The sequence below is a fragment of the Sus scrofa genome, chromosome 1, assembly GCF_000003025.6.
Source record: "Sus scrofa isolate TJ Tabasco breed Duroc chromosome 1, Sscrofa11.1, whole genome shotgun sequence".
NCBI lineage: Eukaryota > Metazoa > Chordata > Mammalia > Artiodactyla > Suidae > Sus > Sus scrofa.
In genome coordinates, this window is record NC_010443.5 from 251,367,214 (window position 1) to 251,384,545 (window position 17,332).

The following is a 17,332-nucleotide window of genomic DNA, read 5'->3' on the forward strand; positions in this document are numbered from 1 at the left end:
CTTTTTCATTATATTTTCTATTTAAAAATGACATGCAGGAAAGCTCTTTATTTTTGTGTATGTATCTTGTAACTATATAGCTTAGTAGACCGAGTGTTTCTAATAGTTTTTTCTTGACTTTGGGTTTTTATCTTACAAGGTAAACCACTATCTTCTGCTAGAATGAAAATTGTGACTCTTAATTTTCTCATTTTTATACCTTTTATTTAAGAGTTTATATCTTATTACTTTGGCTAGAAGTCACAGAATAAAGTTCAAGGTTAACTAGATAGCCTTTTTGCTTTGTTTCTGATTTATAGAGAAGCATTTAATAGTTCACTATAGAACTGATTATAGTTGGCTAGACACAGATATGCTTTCGTATGCTGGACAAATACCCTTCTTTTTTAGAAATGTTAAGAATTCATTGTGAATATATTTAGTACTGAAGACATAAAAAAAATAACATTCTTCTGTAAATTTGTACAAACACTATGGAAAACATTATGGAGGTTCCTCAAAATAGAGTTAAAAAATAGAGTCGCCATATAATCCAGCAATTCTACTCCTGGACATATAAACTCTAGAAAAAATTATAATTTGAAAATATACATGCACTCCTATGTTCATAGCAGCCTATTTACAATAGTCAAAATATGGAACAACCTAAATATCCATTGACAGATGAATGCATAAAGAAAATGTGGTACATCTATACAATGGATTATTACTCAGCCATAAAAGGAACAAAATATGCCATTTGCAGCAACATGGATGCAACTAGAGATTCTCGTAATAAGTGAAATAATAGTGTAATAAAGGAAAAAAACAAATACCATATGACATGACTTGTATATGGAATCTAAAATATGACACAAATGAATTTATCTATGAAATAAGATTCACAGAGAACAGAGTTGTGGTTGCCAAGGGGGAACTGGGTAGGGGATGGATGGATTGGGAGTCTGGGTTTAGCAGAGACAAACTATTATATATAGAATGGATAAAAAAACATGGTCCTACTGTATAGCACAGGGAACTATATTCATAAACCGTAATGGAAAAGAATATGAAACTGAGTCATTTTGCCAGAAATTAACACAACATTGTAAGTCAAATACACTTCAATAACATAAAAAAATTCAACTACTTTTAGTATTAGTACTCTGTGAATCACATTTTGAGACATACGGACCTTCATATCATTTGCAAATGTCACTTCCATGGTGCTTTATTTCCTTGTTCTGTCTGCACAACACAACTAATTTGACTTACTCTGAAGTTGTAGATCTTTAAATCTATTTAAAATAATCCAATACAAATTCTATACAGTTGGTATACCTTCAGAACTGAGTTTCAGAACTGAGTTTTGTTTTCAATTGCAGTCGCTTTCCTTAGCTTAAAATTTCTGGTACTGGAGTTCCCACTATGGTGCAGCGGGTTAAGGAGCTGGCCTTGTCTCTGCAGCAGCTCAGGTTGCTGCTGAGATATTAGGTTCAATCCCTCACTCAGTGCAGTGGGTTAAGAATCCTGCATTACTGTAGCTGTGGTGTAGGTCACAGGTGTGATTCACATTTGATTCTTGGCCTGGGAACTGCCTCATGCCACAGGTGCAGACAAAAAAAAAAATACTGCTATTTTTCTTTTATTATTTAGATTTTGAGCTTTATTTTATAGTTTATGATTATAAATGACAAAAGCCAACATAGTTTGGAGGTTGATGGGGTATAAATTAAATAAAAGGAATACTCATAAGCATGGAAGATTGGTCAAGAGAGTGAATGTCGGGAGAAAGCAGGAGGAGGAGTCAATGTCTGGGGAGTGTAAGGCAGTGAGGAGAACCACAAGGACAATCAAGATCTTTTTCATCATTCCTGCATCTCTCCATCATGTTACAACTCATCCCATGCCCTCTGTGGAAGCAGTTCTCCCAAAGGATGGAGGTGAGTTGATTGTGATTTTTAAACAAAATAGAGCGTTCTGCCCCCCCACCTCCCCCCGGTAGTCTGAGCAAGTTTTTATCTCAGTAGGACAATGATGGAGATTCATGAAATGGTGGGGATTGAGAGGCAGCTCTGTTTTGCTTTGGGCCAACTCAATTCTTTTTTTTCAGGTGGCACCAGGAGCACAGTTCTGGAAATGTGCCTTCTTCCTTCCCTTTCTCTGTCCTCTTATTCCTATCTCCTCTCTCCCAAAGCAGTGAGTTGTGGGATTATGACCCAGAAATGGGCCTTGTGTCAATCTTCCAGTTCTTACATTTCTTACTCCCACTGTGAGAAGGAAGGGAGCACTGTATCATTTGAACGATGGTCATTATGCTTTTTTCCCCCATCCACTAAAGTGGATGCCTCTCGCTTTCCAAATATTGGGGAAAGAATTAGCTAGGCTACCCTCAGCACCAGAACAGCATTTTGTGTGGAGAGTAGTAGGTCCAATAGTTACTTTCTGATTACATAAAAGGAAACCTTCATTGTTACATATATTGCAGAGAAGATAGGACTAGCATGAAGGCTCTCCTTTACCGTAATTTCTCAGTACACTGCATGTAATCCCCAAATATGCTAGTGGCACAGATCATTAATCCTCTTCATCATTCCCTGACTACCTCACAAAATGGCACTATCCAGCAAAACATTATTTAGTAGCAAAATATATTTTAATTGAAAAACCACTGAGAGTAACTGAATAAAAATGTGTACCAGGAACTTTCCCAACAGACAGCAGAGTATGTACATTTTGTGAGAGTGGAGCAGCATCTATTTAATATATTTTTATATAGAAAATACAGGCATGTGTAAAAATGGAAACATGTAAGAAAGTATGTCACAAGAAAGAAAAAAATACAACACAAAATAAAAAGGTGACCACAAAGTAACCAGTTGATTAAAACAAGACCCAGCACCGTGTTGGAATGTCTTTGTAGAAGTTCCAGCATGTCCAGGACTACCAGGAAGAGATGAGCCTGCTTTTAGAAGAGCTGGTTGATTGTGCAGTGGTTAAAACCCAGTCCTCCTTTTCCTGGAACAAAAAACAAAGAGATTTAACAGAAGAGACTGAACTGGAAGGGGAACCAGTGTTTGGGGGCTGATTTCAAAATGGGGTTAAAAGTCACAGACACCTGGGCATCACCTGTGATGTTTAGATGGATGAGATTGGGGGTGGTCATTTCTTGAGAGAATAAAGGGGCAAGGAGAAAAAGTGCTAGTGTATGAAAAAAACCTGAGAATAAGCATACCTGAGTTTCAGTCCTGGCTCTGTCACTTATCTCCTGTCTGATAATCTGCTCATCTGTAAGACTTCGTGACCTTAAAGGTCTCTTACAGAATGAACCATCCAATGGTTTTTCATTTATGGCATTTGTAGAGGATCAATTTTCTGCACACAGACATCAGAGAGGACAAAGTCTCTTTCTTGAGGATTGAAAACTCTGGGAATAATACCAGGTCAGACTTATTCATCAGTAGAGAAGGCTACAGGTTGAGGGATTTAATGAATGCCGCACGGTCTTTCTCCACTAGCCGTCTCAGATGGTCGGGTATTTGCTCTGTCAACCAGCACTTATTGAGCATCAGTTTTTGTGTCTGTACTAAGTTTGAAGGAGATAGTCTTTAAGGCACTCCATCTTGTGGGAGAGAAGGAAATAAAAGCTATCTGTAAACATTTACTGTTTTCTCAGAAAAGCTTTCTCCTTCTTCCATTTCAGGGAATTATATACTCCACCTTTCTTTCTTCTGGGAATTGCCAGACTCCTCCATCCTTTACACAAAGGTTAGGTGAAAGTTTTAGCAAAGTGACTTTTCACGTTGGTATAACACAATCCAACCTATTATGGATCACCGTTGACTAATCCATGTGGGCCCTTGAATCAGTCTGGATGAGTGAGTTCTCCTCCTGGATTTTTAAACTGAGTCAGTACACTATTTTTGTGGACCCCATGGTGTGACATGTAAAATGTGGGAGCTGCAAGCAGTTCTGTTCTCTCATATGAACTCAACAGCAGAGGAAACCACTCTGCAGCAAGACAGAGGATGGAGAAGATGCTGGAGAGAGGAAGTGAGATGGGAGGTGGAGAGGCTTCAGATGGCTTTCAAGTTCTCAGTCTGGTTGTCCTGACATTGAGCCAACCCATGTATTTGGGGTCCATACAAGGGCCCTCTGTTACGATAACAAATTCCTTTCTTTGCTTAAGCCAGTTAGGGCTGCAGTAAGAGAGTCCTAACTAATTAAATACTGGTCTTCTAGAAAAATCCATCACAGTCTAAGGACAGGGTGGTGGCTGCCTGTTCCTCTGGGCTTACCTTTGCTTGAATGTAAATGCCTCTCAGGTTTTTATGATTTGCCATAAATTTTTTTTGATTCCTTTATCAACTTTCTTCATAAAAAAATCTAGACTTTTTTTGAGTCATTGCCATTCTTGGTCCTTTAATCTTTTCTATCTTTTTATTTATTTTTTTGCTTTCTTTTTTACCAGAAATTCTCTGCAGTTTGAGTGTCATTTTCTCAATTTCTTTCAACTCTGCTCTCAGGTAAAACTATCATCTTTCTCTTGGAAACTTCTAAATATGCTTGTACAATCCGGGTTTGTTCTTTCGTGTTCAGTTTTTTTCCCCTCTGGCATATACTGGAGATGATATGAAGAAATTCACTGGCATGAGGCAGATTTTTTTTTGTTGTTAATTATGTTTGTATTTAAATAGATTGTCTTTGCAGATTGACTTTGATATTCCAATAAAAATGAAATAAAAGGAGATAGAAAAATAAAAGCCCTCTTTTAACTGGATTTCCAACTTTTTAAAATGAATACAGAAATATCCATTTGGGTTTAATGATTCCAATAACATGGAAGTAAATGTACATAATATAAATATAAATGATGTAATACAATAATGTATATTGAAAGTTTTAAAATGGAGCTGGTAATATTTCAACATTGCAAAATTTGTGAGGACAATGCTTTAACATTGAAAATATTTTATCAATGGCATGATGCAATATGTAATTGAAATGGTACATTATTAGCATGAAAACAGACCCACAGATCAAGCAAATAGAGAACTGAGAAATAAATCCACACATTTATGGTCAATTAATTTATGACAGCGGAGCCAAAAATACACAATTGGCAAAGGATGGTCTCTTCAATAAATGGTACTGGGAAAATTGGACAGCTATGTGTGAAAGAATGAAACTAGACCACTATTTTATATGATATAAAAAATTAACTCAAGACTTCAGTGTAAGACTTGAAGCCATAAACTCCTAGAAGAAAGCACAGGTGGTAGGCTCCTTGATATCAGCCTGGGCAATGATTTTTTGGATTTGACACCAAGAGCAAAGGCCAACAAAAGGAAAAGTAAACAAGTTGGATTCCTTCAAACTAAAAAGCTTCTGCACGACAGAGGATAGCTTCAGCAAAATGAAAAAAAAAAAAAAAATCTACCAAATGGGAGAAAACATTTGCAAACCATGTATTTGGTTAGGTGCTACTATCTGAAATATATAAAAAAACTTATACAACTCAACAACAAAAAAAAACCATCTGATTAAAGCATGGCTAAAGGATCTGAAGAGACATTTTTGCACAGAAGGCTACAGAAGGCCAATGGGTAGGTACATGAAAAAATGTTCAACATGATTAGTGAATTATCAGGAAATGCAAATTAAAATCATAATGAGATGTCCTCTCACATCTGTTAGAATAGCCATTATCAAAAGGGCAAGAAATATCAAGAGTTGTTGAGGATGTAGATAAAAGTCTTGGGCTCTGTAAATTGGTTCAGCCACTAGGAAAACAGCAAGAGGGGCCCTCAAAATATTTAAAGTAAAACTACTATACATGTTAGCAATTCCACTTCTGGGTATTTCTGCAAAGAAAATGAAAACACTAACTCCAAAGAAATATCTGCACCCTCATGTTCATTTCATTATTTACAATAGCCAAGACATGGAAACAAACTAAGCATCCACTGATGGATGAATGGACAAAGAAACACACACACACACACACACACACACGCAATGGAATATTATTCAGCCATACAAAGAATGTGACAACATGGATGGTCCTTGAGGGCATTATGCAAAGTGAAATGAGTCAGACAAAGAAAGATAAATATCGTATGATCTCTCTAAAAACGAAGCCAAAACCAAACTTAACAGAGAAAGGCTTGTGGTTGCCAGAGGTGGGGGTGCATTAAAAGGTTGAAAAGAATCAAAAGGTACAAGCTTCCAGTTATAAATAGGTCATGGGGATGTAATATAGAACATGGCAATTATAAACAATACTCTATTGCACATTTGAAAGCTGCTAAAAGAGTAAATTTTTTTTTCTTGTCTTTCTTAGGGCTACACCCACAGCGTGTGGAAGTTCCCAGACCAGGAGTCAAAACAGAGCTGTAGCTGCCAGCCTATGCCACAGCCACAGAAATGTGGGATCTGAGCCTGAGACCTACACCATAGCTCACGTCAACAAGAGATCCTTAACTCACTGAGTGAGGCCAGGGATTGAACCCACGCCCTCATGGAAACTAGTTGGATTTGCTACCACTGAGCCACAATGGGAACTCCCTAAAAGAGTAAATCTTAAAAGTTATCACACACACAAAATTTGTAACTACGTATGGTGACTTATTGTGGTGATCACTGGGCCATATATATACAATTATTGAGTCATTATGTTTTACACTTGAATGCAACAACGTTGTACGTTAGTTATACCTCTATAAAAAAGTTTAAATTATTTTAAGCTATTTTTTCCATTGATTTATTTTTGTGATAATCTTTTCTTGACCGTGATATTGATCCAGTTAGAAATGAGCAACCAGGAGTTCCCGTTGTGGCGCAGTGGTTAACGAATATGACTAGGAACCATGAGGTTGCAGGTTTGATCCCTGGCCCTGCTCAGTGGGTTAAGGGTCCGGCGTTGCTGTGAGCTGTGGTGTAGGTCGCAGACGTGGATCGGATCCCATGTTGCTGTGGCTCTGGTGAAGGCCTGCGGCAACAGCTCTGATTAGACCCCTAGCCTGGGAACCTCCATATGCACAAGAGCAGCCCAAGAAATGGCCAAAAAAAGAAATGAGCAACTAATTACCAGAGCACATTTTCCCATAAATTTTCTTGTAGTCCATTAATTACTGACTATACAGTAAAAAAAATGAAACAAAAATTTTGTCTTCAAAAATATACACTTTTTCATCAATTTCAATACTACTTTTTACTGTAATCAGGAAAGCAAATGAACATCAAGAAAACCTACTGAGTTTATTATTCACTAGCAGCCTTGCATATGAAGGATGCAATCGTCTTCAAGAAGGCAGTTCATTTATTTAATTAATGCTTTTTTCTCTTTTTTTGTGGAAAAATACAGAATGTCTCATAAGTTTGTATGTCATCCTCGTGCAGGAGCTATGCTAATCTCTGTATTGTCCAATTTTAGTATATGTGCTGCCAAAGTGAACACAAGATTGTTTTATTTGTCAAACCTTAACTAGTATTTCCTTGCATTGGCTTTAGTTCAGGTTTAGAGAGTATCTCAAAATGGATATTTTGGGGTAGAAAATGCTTATATTCAAACTAGAGATACCTTCTGGCTCTTGAGACAACTTCGCTTGAATTTCAGCCTTTTTATGTTATAGATTAATAGCAGTTTGGGGTTGTCTTACCTGGAACAGTCATGTCCTGTCCAAGCTGAGAGACAATGGCATCGGTTTGGTCTTACGCATTTTCCACCATTTAAGCAGGGAGACTGGCAAACAGCTGGGATGAAAAATGCATGCATTTATTTAATGAACACTGAGCAAATCTGAAGATGCCCATGAAGGCGTGCAAAGGAAGACATGACTCTGCTTTCTGCTCTAGCCACTACCATACTTCATGGAAGGTATTCTGCATTTCTGCCACTTAGCTCGACTTCGTGTCATTACGTGGTACCACCTCCCTTTTCCCTTCCAAGTGAGTCATTTTTCATATTTAAGTCCCAGGTTAAAGTCTACCTATACTGAAACCTTTGCTGATAACTCCAAGTCCACTGATTTCTCTCTCCCTTAATCTTTTTGTTTATGCAACTGATCTGACACATACTCTTCTGAACTATAAATTATTCATATGCTCAATGAGACTATAAATCTCTTAAGGGAACCAGCATTGAACTCTATGACTGATGGAATCATTACATCAGACATCAACTCTTAGGACAATAAATCAGGCACATAAATTGTCTAGCATAACAGATGATTCAAAAGCACTTTGTGCTTCCTAGGAAAGGTATATCATGGCCATTACCAAATTTAGTTGGAATTACAGAACCTGGAGTAGAGTTAAAAATTAGCCAAAGATGAAACCATGAGTGAACACTCAGAGATTTACTATTCAGACATCTTTCTCATGAGCCAAACTCTTCATCTGAATTAATCTACTTTTTTATTTATTTTTTTTTATAGCCACACTCACAGTATATGGAGGTTCCCAGACAACTGGTCAAATTGGAGCTGTAGCTGCTGGCCTACGCCACAGCAATGCCAAATCTGAGCTGTGTCTAAAACCTACACCACAGCTCATGGCAACGCCAGATCCTTAACCTGCTGAGCGAGGCCAGGGATTGAACATGCGTCCTCATGAATACTAGTCAGATTCATTTCCACTGAGCCACAACAGGAACTCCTGCATCAATCTAGTTGTTAAAAAATCTACCATAAAAAAGGAGTTCCCGCTGTGGCACAGTGGGTTAAGAATCCAACTGTAGCAGCTTAGGTCGTTGCAAAGGTGTGGGTTCCATCCCCAGCCCAGAGCAGTGAGTTTAAGATCCAACATTGATACAGCTGTGGCTCAGATTCAGTTCCTGGCCCAGGAAATTCTATATGCTGTGGGGGTGGACATAAAAACAAAAAACCCACCAAAAACCTAAGGTTGCTAAAAACTGATAAAGCCCTAATACCAGTCAGTTTAATGTATCAAAGAGAGAATAAAATGCCTCTCAGAAGAAAGCTGGAAATGAGAAACATTTTCAGTCATTATTTCAGCTTCATTAGAGCACAGATAGGCAGGCCTCCCCAGATGAAAATCTCATCTGCAGTGAGATATAAGTAAATGTCACTTCTTGAGTCACCCATGCATAAGATATGGGAAAAATGCCAGCAATCCAGGCATTTGGCCAGGACTGAAAGAGAAAGGACAAGAAAGCAAACACCAGCCTTTGCCCTTGGGGAGCTTTCTTGACCAGCAGACCAACAGAATGCTCGTATTTGAAATATAACAGGAAGGAAATCAGGAAATAAAGCAGGATTAAAAAGAGCAAAAGTAAAACCCAATAATCCACAACTAACTCTCCGTTGATTCTGCTTGCTAATATATAGATCCCGTGATGATCTTTGTACTACTATAAATACAATAAAATTTATTGAGCGAAAAAACATTATTCCTTTGCAAGAGCATGATTTAGGAGTACCTATCTGTACTAACAGATTTTTTTTTATTATTATTTTCACCTCTCTGTTTAAAAGCCTTCCTCCTTGCCTGTAACGTGGGTGGCCCCAGTATTCCATTCTTGGCCACTTACTCATGCTATGTGTCTTCTGGGCAGACTTATCCTCCTCCCCCAACCCCCGAAATGTCTTCCCATGAGGACTGATGGATCTCTATCTTCAATCTAAATGTATCTTCTGGGAAGCTAAACCAGCAGCCAATTGCCCCTCAGACCTCGCCCTTGTAGGTTCCACTGGACACTCAAACTCAGCACATCCGTACCTCACTCTTTGCCTAAACCTTCAAACCCATTCCTCTTAGGTTCTCCATCTCAGTATAGGGCACTCCCTTCCATTCAGGAGCCCGACCTGGAAACATCAGTCTTGACTCTCCTCAAACCTTTACTCCCACAATAAATCTATAACCCAATAGTGTTGATTCATCTCCCTAACTTCTCTCAAATCCATCCTTTTGGGTTATTGTTTCTCTAGACTTCATTACGTCTTGCCAATTTTACTTGATAACTCGCTAATGAGCCTCCCTATTTTGTTTTGTTTTCTGCCCTTCTTCAAACTGCTGCCAAAATCATTTTTCTATAAGAAAATCTGATCACATGATTTTCCTGCTTGAAACCCTAGAGTGTTTTCCATGGCTCAGAAGACATAAGCCAGCATCTTGAATTTGGCATGCAACGTGCTTCCTAATCCGGCTCTGCCTGCCTTTACAGCTTCTTTTCCAGTCACACCCCTACATTTCCTCTATGGTCTCAGCTCTGCTTTGCTGATCACATCCTTGTTACACTTCCATGCCTTTGGCTAGAATAATCTCCTGGTGACATCTCTTGCTCTTCCACTGATTCTCTGCTTACGAAGACTTTTCTGAATGTCTACCCTTGGGCAGTTTACTCATCTTAAGTGTTATCTTTTTAGCAAATTCAGTTACCCCAGTCACCTACTTATAGGCCATTCTGCATCCCTTTTCCTTTTCTAGACTGGATTCTGGAGGGCAGGAATCCCTGTTTTATTAACATACTTTTGTATGTTTAAAACTTAGTGGGTGTATGTGTTCAGGTAGCTGCTGCAAGGTGGAAAAAGGAAAGACTATATGGCTCATGTCATGAAGGAGCTTAATGTGTTAGGGAGCTAAGAAGAAGAAATGCAAATAGATCAGATCAATTGGGCTCTAAATGTCAGAGTTCTATCTAACTGTGTAATATCTATAGAAATGGAATGTTAAAAAATAGATGATTGTGGTATAGAGCAAGTTTAGGGAAAAGAGGAAATTTAGACAGGGTTTTGGAGGTTGAGTCCAGTGTGAACAGAGAGAGGAAGCCACTGCAAAGGACAGGATGTGACTGGTAGGATGGGAAACAAGGTGTATGAGGTGTGCTGACCCCCGTCTAGGTAGCACCTCGGGAGTTGGAAGAATCTGAATTGGATGTGGGGACAACAGGTGACAAGTTTTAGGTTCTTTTTTTTTTTTTTTTCTTTTTAGGGCCACACCCACAACATATGGAAGTTCCCAGGCTAGGGGTTGAATTGGAGCTACAGCTGCCAGCCTACACCACAGACACAGAGATGCCAGATCTGAGATCTGAGCCACGTCTGCAACACCAGATCCTTGACTCGCTGATTGGGGCCAGGGATTGAACGCACAACCTCATGGTTGCTATGAACGCACAACCTCATGGTTGCTAGTCGGATTCATTTCTTCTGCACCACAACGGGAATTCCCAGTTTTAGTTTCTTAAACAGGGTGAAGACTTGCCCATGGCAGTGTGTAATGGTGCTATTTTAGAAGTAGAGATAGGAAGGTCAAGTAGTACAGTCTGGCCATGATCCAAAGAAGAGATCTTTTACTAGCACTGGGGATAGAGTAGGATGCCAGAGACACTGTTCAGGAAGGAACAGAAGGAGTGCTGATGCTGGTAACATCAGATGAAGGGGAGGGAGAGCCCAGGATGTCTCCTTCTGGAAGCATGGTGTGATACCTAGGAAAGGGCATGGCTGGTTTTCAGGAAAGTTCAATTTTGTGGGCATGAGAAGTATGAAATTGATAAATACTCGATATTGATAAATATCAAAGTTGATTTGTTATAAAGAAAAACCAAAGAGATTGCTTTAAGAGTTTCAAGTGAAAGCATTAAATTCAGCCTCTGGTATAGTTTTCCTTTCCTGTGCTCATAGATGGCTCACTTTTGGCTTTATGTGTGGTGACTGCACGTGGATTTTGCCTTTTTAAACATTCATTCCCATTTCCCTGGCTGACTTACTAATAGCGCCCCTTTTCATTTTTAGAAATGTCCCAGTTTGGAGGCTAAATTACATGGTCATTCCACTCTTGGAGCTCATGACAAGCCCTGGCGTCAGGAAGCCCATTCTTTTTCACCTCTTACCCCAGGGGGAAGGGGTGTAACTACTGTTTACAGGGGGAATAGTGGAGTGTCAGAGTTAACACTAAATAAATCTAAAAGCTCTATTGTTTTAATAGTTCCTGAAACAGGACATTGAAAAGATAAAAATTTATCATTTTAAACTGACTTATTAGATAATTACTGTAAAATCTATCACATGCGGGCACTATGCCAGGTACTGAGAATATAAAGATCACAAAGAAATAACCCTGCCCTCAGGTGGCATATAATCTAGTGCAGGCAGGAAAAGATCAATAATCAAGTAATTAAACAGATACCCAAGTACAGTGGGATAAATGCTGTATTTGAGTTAGGCGAGGATGCTAAGGGGACATGTTTGTCATCAATCAATCAACAACAGTTTGTTACCATCTTCCATGATAAGGAGCCAAATCTCTGATAGTTTTCTTTCACTTTAACTTATATTTATTTAGAGCCTTGATCTTTCTAAATAGTACCATGATTTCACTTCATAGAGATTAAAATAAATATTCTTCTGAACTACTGCACTATGTCTTCTCTATGTTCTGCAAAACAGAGCCAATGGCAGAGTTCCTGTCATGGTGCAGTGGTTAATGAATCTGACTAGGAACCATGAGGTTGCGGGTTCTATCCCTGGCCTTGCTCAGCGGGTTAAGGATCCGGCGTTGCCGTGAGCTGTGGTGTAGGTCACAGACACGGCTCGGATTCCACATTGCTATGGCTCTGGTGTAGGCAGGCGGTAGCGGCCCTAGAAAAGGCAAAAAAGACAAAAAACAAAAACAAAAACAGAGCCAATGGCACAAAGGCGGTTGACAGTGGAGTCGGCTCAGATGCTCTGTTTTGTCACATAACCCCCAGAGGTGCCTCTGAGGCAGCCGAGGGTTCAGCTTTGAGATCCCCATTCAAGAGACAATCTTGGGGAATTTCTGAAAAACTCAGATACCCCTCTGAAGCTGAGTCACACTTGTTAAGTGTCCTCTAGAGCTTCATCAAGCCAAATCACCCAGAAAACAAACGATAAGAGGAGGCCTACCTGTATGACAGCGGGACCCTGTCCAGCCAAGTGGGCAGTCACACTGATAAGGGGCCACACAGCGACCGCCGTTCAGACAGGGAAGGATGCAGATGGCTAGAAAGGAGATGGAAAAGGATTTGATCAAAACACGTGCTCAACTATGTTCGGGTGTTCAAAGAACATTTTCTAGGAGGAGTAAAACCTTGGATAACCCAATAGATAATCTCCCTGTATGTGTCGTGTTTATTAATCAGTATCATTGGGAAAACACAATTGGGAAAGCCAGTCTTGACCCCGAGCCTGATGTAATGACTTGAAAGCCAAGTGCACTCTTTCCGAGAGGACACACCTCGATCGAACCTAAGCTAAGTGCTTTGCTTTCTCTCCACAGAATAACCAGAATGTTCTCCATTTATTACTGTTTCAAATTTCCATTACAAATTACATAAAGTGCTCTAAGAGGGCTTGGCTGCTTGGAGGTTCTCTTAGCGTCTTGAATGAAATGGGAAGATGGGAGTGAGCAGAGCTCTTCTGTGGGCTGCTGTTGGCAATACGTTAGTAGTGATAGGATGACTCACCCTGTATTTCCTTGGAGCTGAGGCCTGATGGTGACTGAATCAGGCCTCCACTATACCCTCCAAGGCAATCATTTCTCCTACTAGAAGTTACTGAGCTCTGCAAAGAGGCATAGTCTGTTTATAACGAATGAGATTGTCTACTGGCTTGGTGCTCAAAGCACGGTTCTCAAACCCAAAGCATTGGTATTACATAGGACTTAGCTAGAAATGCAGACTCTGGTCTGGACCCAGACCTACTGAATCAGAATCTGCATTTAACCTCTCCCAGATGGTTTGTGTGCACAGTGAAGCTTGGGAAGCCTTGGCTTAATGCAGAACAGACACATGTTCAGTGAATTAAGCCGGGTCTGCTGTTAGCCCAGGGTAAATAGTCCCTGAGTTGGTGGTCCCTTAGCCTGACAGCAGGTCTTGTGTGGAAGCCCTTAGTGGGAAGGGAGGATTAGGGAGAAGAGAAAGGAAAAATGAGATTCTCTTCTTCCTGAACAACTATGAGAACACTAGAGTTGTTAGCAGCCTAGATTTATTTTCATCGTATATTTTCCTTTCCAGATTACTTGCAGTAGTCGCACTTAAAAAAGTTTTAGAATCTCTTATAAAATGCCTGGCCTTAGGAAAAACATATAAATCCATGGCCATCACATTAATGACTTGTGATTTATATACTCCCAATGAAATATGAAACCATTTAATCCATATATACATAGATATGTATATATAATACATACATATAAATATATATACACAATGTGTGTGTGTATATATCTATATATATATATAGATATAGATATTGAAAAATAATTTAGGAGTTCCCGTCATGGCTCAGCAGAAACAAATCTGACTAGCATCCATGCGGACACAGGCTGGAGCCCCTGCCTTGTTCAGTGGGTTAAGGATCTGGCGTGTGGTGTAGGTCGCAGACGCGGCTCGGATCTGGTGTTTGGCTGTGGTGTAGGCTAGCAGCTATAACTCTGATATGACCCCTAAGCTTGGGAACCTCCATATGCTGCATGTGTAGCCTCAAAGAGACAAAAAAAAAAAAAAAAAGAAAAAGAAACATATTTAAGACAGTAAAAAATTAAGATCACTTAATTACATTCTCCTGGAAGTCCAAATTTAAATGCATTTTCATGAGGATTGAAATTCTACATTAATTTAGCAAACATTGTGTAGATATAGGAATACCGACTTTCCTTATTTCCTTAATTGGGAAGAACTACCCTTAATGAATGGTGGGCGCTAAGTCTTACCTGCAGAGTACAGTGTTATGCAATGCCATGAATTTATGTTAACTGCAGCAATGACTGGCAGAGAACATAAATGGTCTTGAGATGAAGGAGACCAAAGATGGGAAACCTTCTATGACAAGCTCCTTCCCAAGAATGTTTCTGGAAACTTGTGTCAGGAGGCGGGTGGAATGGCTTTGAATGGATCTTGATAACTGTATTTTCAAGGTCACTAATACTCTAGATCTTCTGCAGCTAATTGACATACTTAGATCAGCCTTAAAGACTCTGTCTGGTCTGCTACAGGATTTAATGAGTGAATGCCTGCCATTAATAAAGCCAGTTCCTGGTAGCAACCATGATTTGGCAGCTTCCAGGAAAACCACTGGGACTCAAAGTAAGATCTGAGAACAGACTCACGCTCTTCGCAGAGACGCCCCATCCAGCCGTCTGGACAGAAACAAGCATTGGGGCGTTGGCAGATACCTCCATTCTGACACGGGAATCGACAGACAGCTGGAAAACAAGCAGGATGCATCAGAAATGTAGGAAATTAGGAGTTCCCGTCATGGCACAGTGGTTAACGAATCCGACTAGGAGCCATGAGGTTGCGGGTTCGGTCCCTACCCTTGCTCAGTGGGTTAACGATCCGGCGTTGCCATGAGCTGTGGTGTAGGTTGCAGACGCGGCTCGGATCCCGCGTTGTTGTGGCTCTGGCATAGGCCGGTGGCTACAGCTCCGATTCGACCCCTAGCCTGGGAACCTCCATATGCCGCGGGAGCGGCCCAAGAAATAGCAACAACAACAACAACAACAACAAAAAGACAAAAGACAAAAAAAAAAAAAAAAAAAAAAAAAAAGAAATGTAGGAAATTAGAGAAGGGTGGATGTCAGAAAATAGAAATGTTCATTCACATTTCATAGTATTTCCCTGAATTGCATGTTAAGGGAGAGAAACAAAACCCCATCCCAAGATTTGGTTGGGGATGAACATGAGGGACTGAGAAGGGACATAAACAAGTTTGGGTAGTTCTGAGACTATCAAAAATTTAGTAATTTAGGGATTCGGGGCAGGAGGGAACAAAGTGGTTTATATAAAAGATAGTCTCATTTGATTTGGACCCAGAGAAATACCCCTCCCAGAAGATTTGAAAATTCCTTTCCAAAGGAGGCCTTTGATGCTCAGCAGCTATTTATATAAACCACTTTGCTCCCTCCCTTCTGTCCCAAATCCCCAAATTACTAAAACTTTGACAGCCTCTATGATGCAGGAGATAGATGGGCTCCAGGATAGACATTTACAACTGGCCTCTTGTTAACATTTCCTGAGGCAGGAGGTAGATAGGCTCCAGGACAAACATTTAGAACCATTCCCCTGTCTACACTTCAAGATAGAAACAACAACAGGCACAAAGTGAATAACTGCTATTCTATAAACTTGTTAAGCAATGGTAATGGCAGAATGAAAAGAGGGGCTAAGCCCTGCTTGGGCAAAAGACCGAGAGGTCACATACTTCCTATTCTCAGGGTTCGGGAGACCCCAGGGTAACAAGTGCAGAGAGACCCCTCTGGGCCAGAAAGGGAGAGGGTGCCAGGCTGTAATCAGTCTAGATAACCTTCCCACAATGCCTCACTTTGGAATCCATCTTGGCCAAAAGACAGGCATGCAGATCAGGGAAGGGCCCTGTGTCTGGACAGGTGTGAAAGATAAAACAAGATAATTGGCCAAAGGAAAACAAAGACCCAGAAGAACTGTTCTATATAAATGATTCAAGTCACCTCCCTGGCACTCCTCATTCAGGGGGACTCCCGCAGCACCCACACTTCTTTGGGTGTGTATTACTGCTTTGCTTCTGCCTTAGATAAATAGACGACCTCTCTGTGTGCTCTCCCACACATTGTACTGGGTTTCTGACAATAAACGTCATACCCGTCTTTACAGTCTTTGCCTCCTTGAAACATTCTTGCTTTCAACAAGGGGCAAGAATCAGGGTAATTTAGCTTTTAGCCTCTACAAGGTCCACTTCCTGAGCAGAGACTTAAGATCTTCCGTCAAGCCAACATGCACTGCTGTCTCTCCAAAATCATCAGAGCTACTCAGCCTAGTCTGTGTCCCTCCTGAGCTCGTCATAGTCATCCCTAGGTTGGATTTTATTTCTCTTTCAAAATCCAAAGCCACAGGGTTAAGGAAAATGACACAGATGTTAAAAGAAAACTGAAAACCAAGGAAAAATAAAATAGCATATATACAAGTTCTTGGCCATATTAGACTTCCATATACATTTTCCTACAGCTTCACTAAGAACTAACCATTCAAATAGTTCCTTACCTCTGCAGACAGGAGGTGATGTCCAGGTTCCATTCTCTAGGCAAACACTCCTTAGGGAGCCCTCCAACATGTATCCACTGTAACATGAGTAGGTGATCATGTCCCCATACTGATAATGTACGCCTCGGGCAATCGCATTTTCCACGTGAGTTGGTGGACCACATGAGATTTCTATAGCAAAAGTAAACACAAACAAACAAATAAAACCAAACAAACAAAAAACCCAAAAAACATTAAGCTCCTGGTATACTACTAACCCAGCCAGTGGATGGGAGAGAAGACAGTCTCACCTCTAAGACTGAATTAAAGACGAAAGATAAAATACATAAAGGTAACCCTTTTCCCTACATAATA

The 17,332-nt window shown here is 40.1% G+C and overlaps 1 protein-coding gene across 1 annotated transcript in view; it reads right to left on the reverse strand.

The window, feature by feature from the left end:
* Nucleotides 188-17,332, reverse strand: part of SVEP1 (sushi, von Willebrand factor type A, EGF and pentraxin domain containing 1) — a 204,399-nt gene continuing 187,254 nt past the window's right edge. The window contains exons 44-48 of the mRNA XM_003122075.5: nucleotides 16,979-17,149; nucleotides 15,070-15,165; nucleotides 12,867-12,962; nucleotides 7,641-7,734; nucleotides 188-2,997 (exon numbers count right to left, since the gene is read on the reverse strand). Coding sequence (XP_003122123.2) covers nucleotides 2,976-2,997; nucleotides 7,641-7,734; nucleotides 12,867-12,962; nucleotides 15,070-15,165; nucleotides 16,979-17,149 — 479 coding nt within the window. The 3' untranslated portion in view covers nucleotides 188-2,975. The remainder of the gene's footprint in view (nucleotides 2,998-7,640; nucleotides 7,735-12,866; nucleotides 12,963-15,069; nucleotides 15,166-16,978; nucleotides 17,150-17,332) is intronic.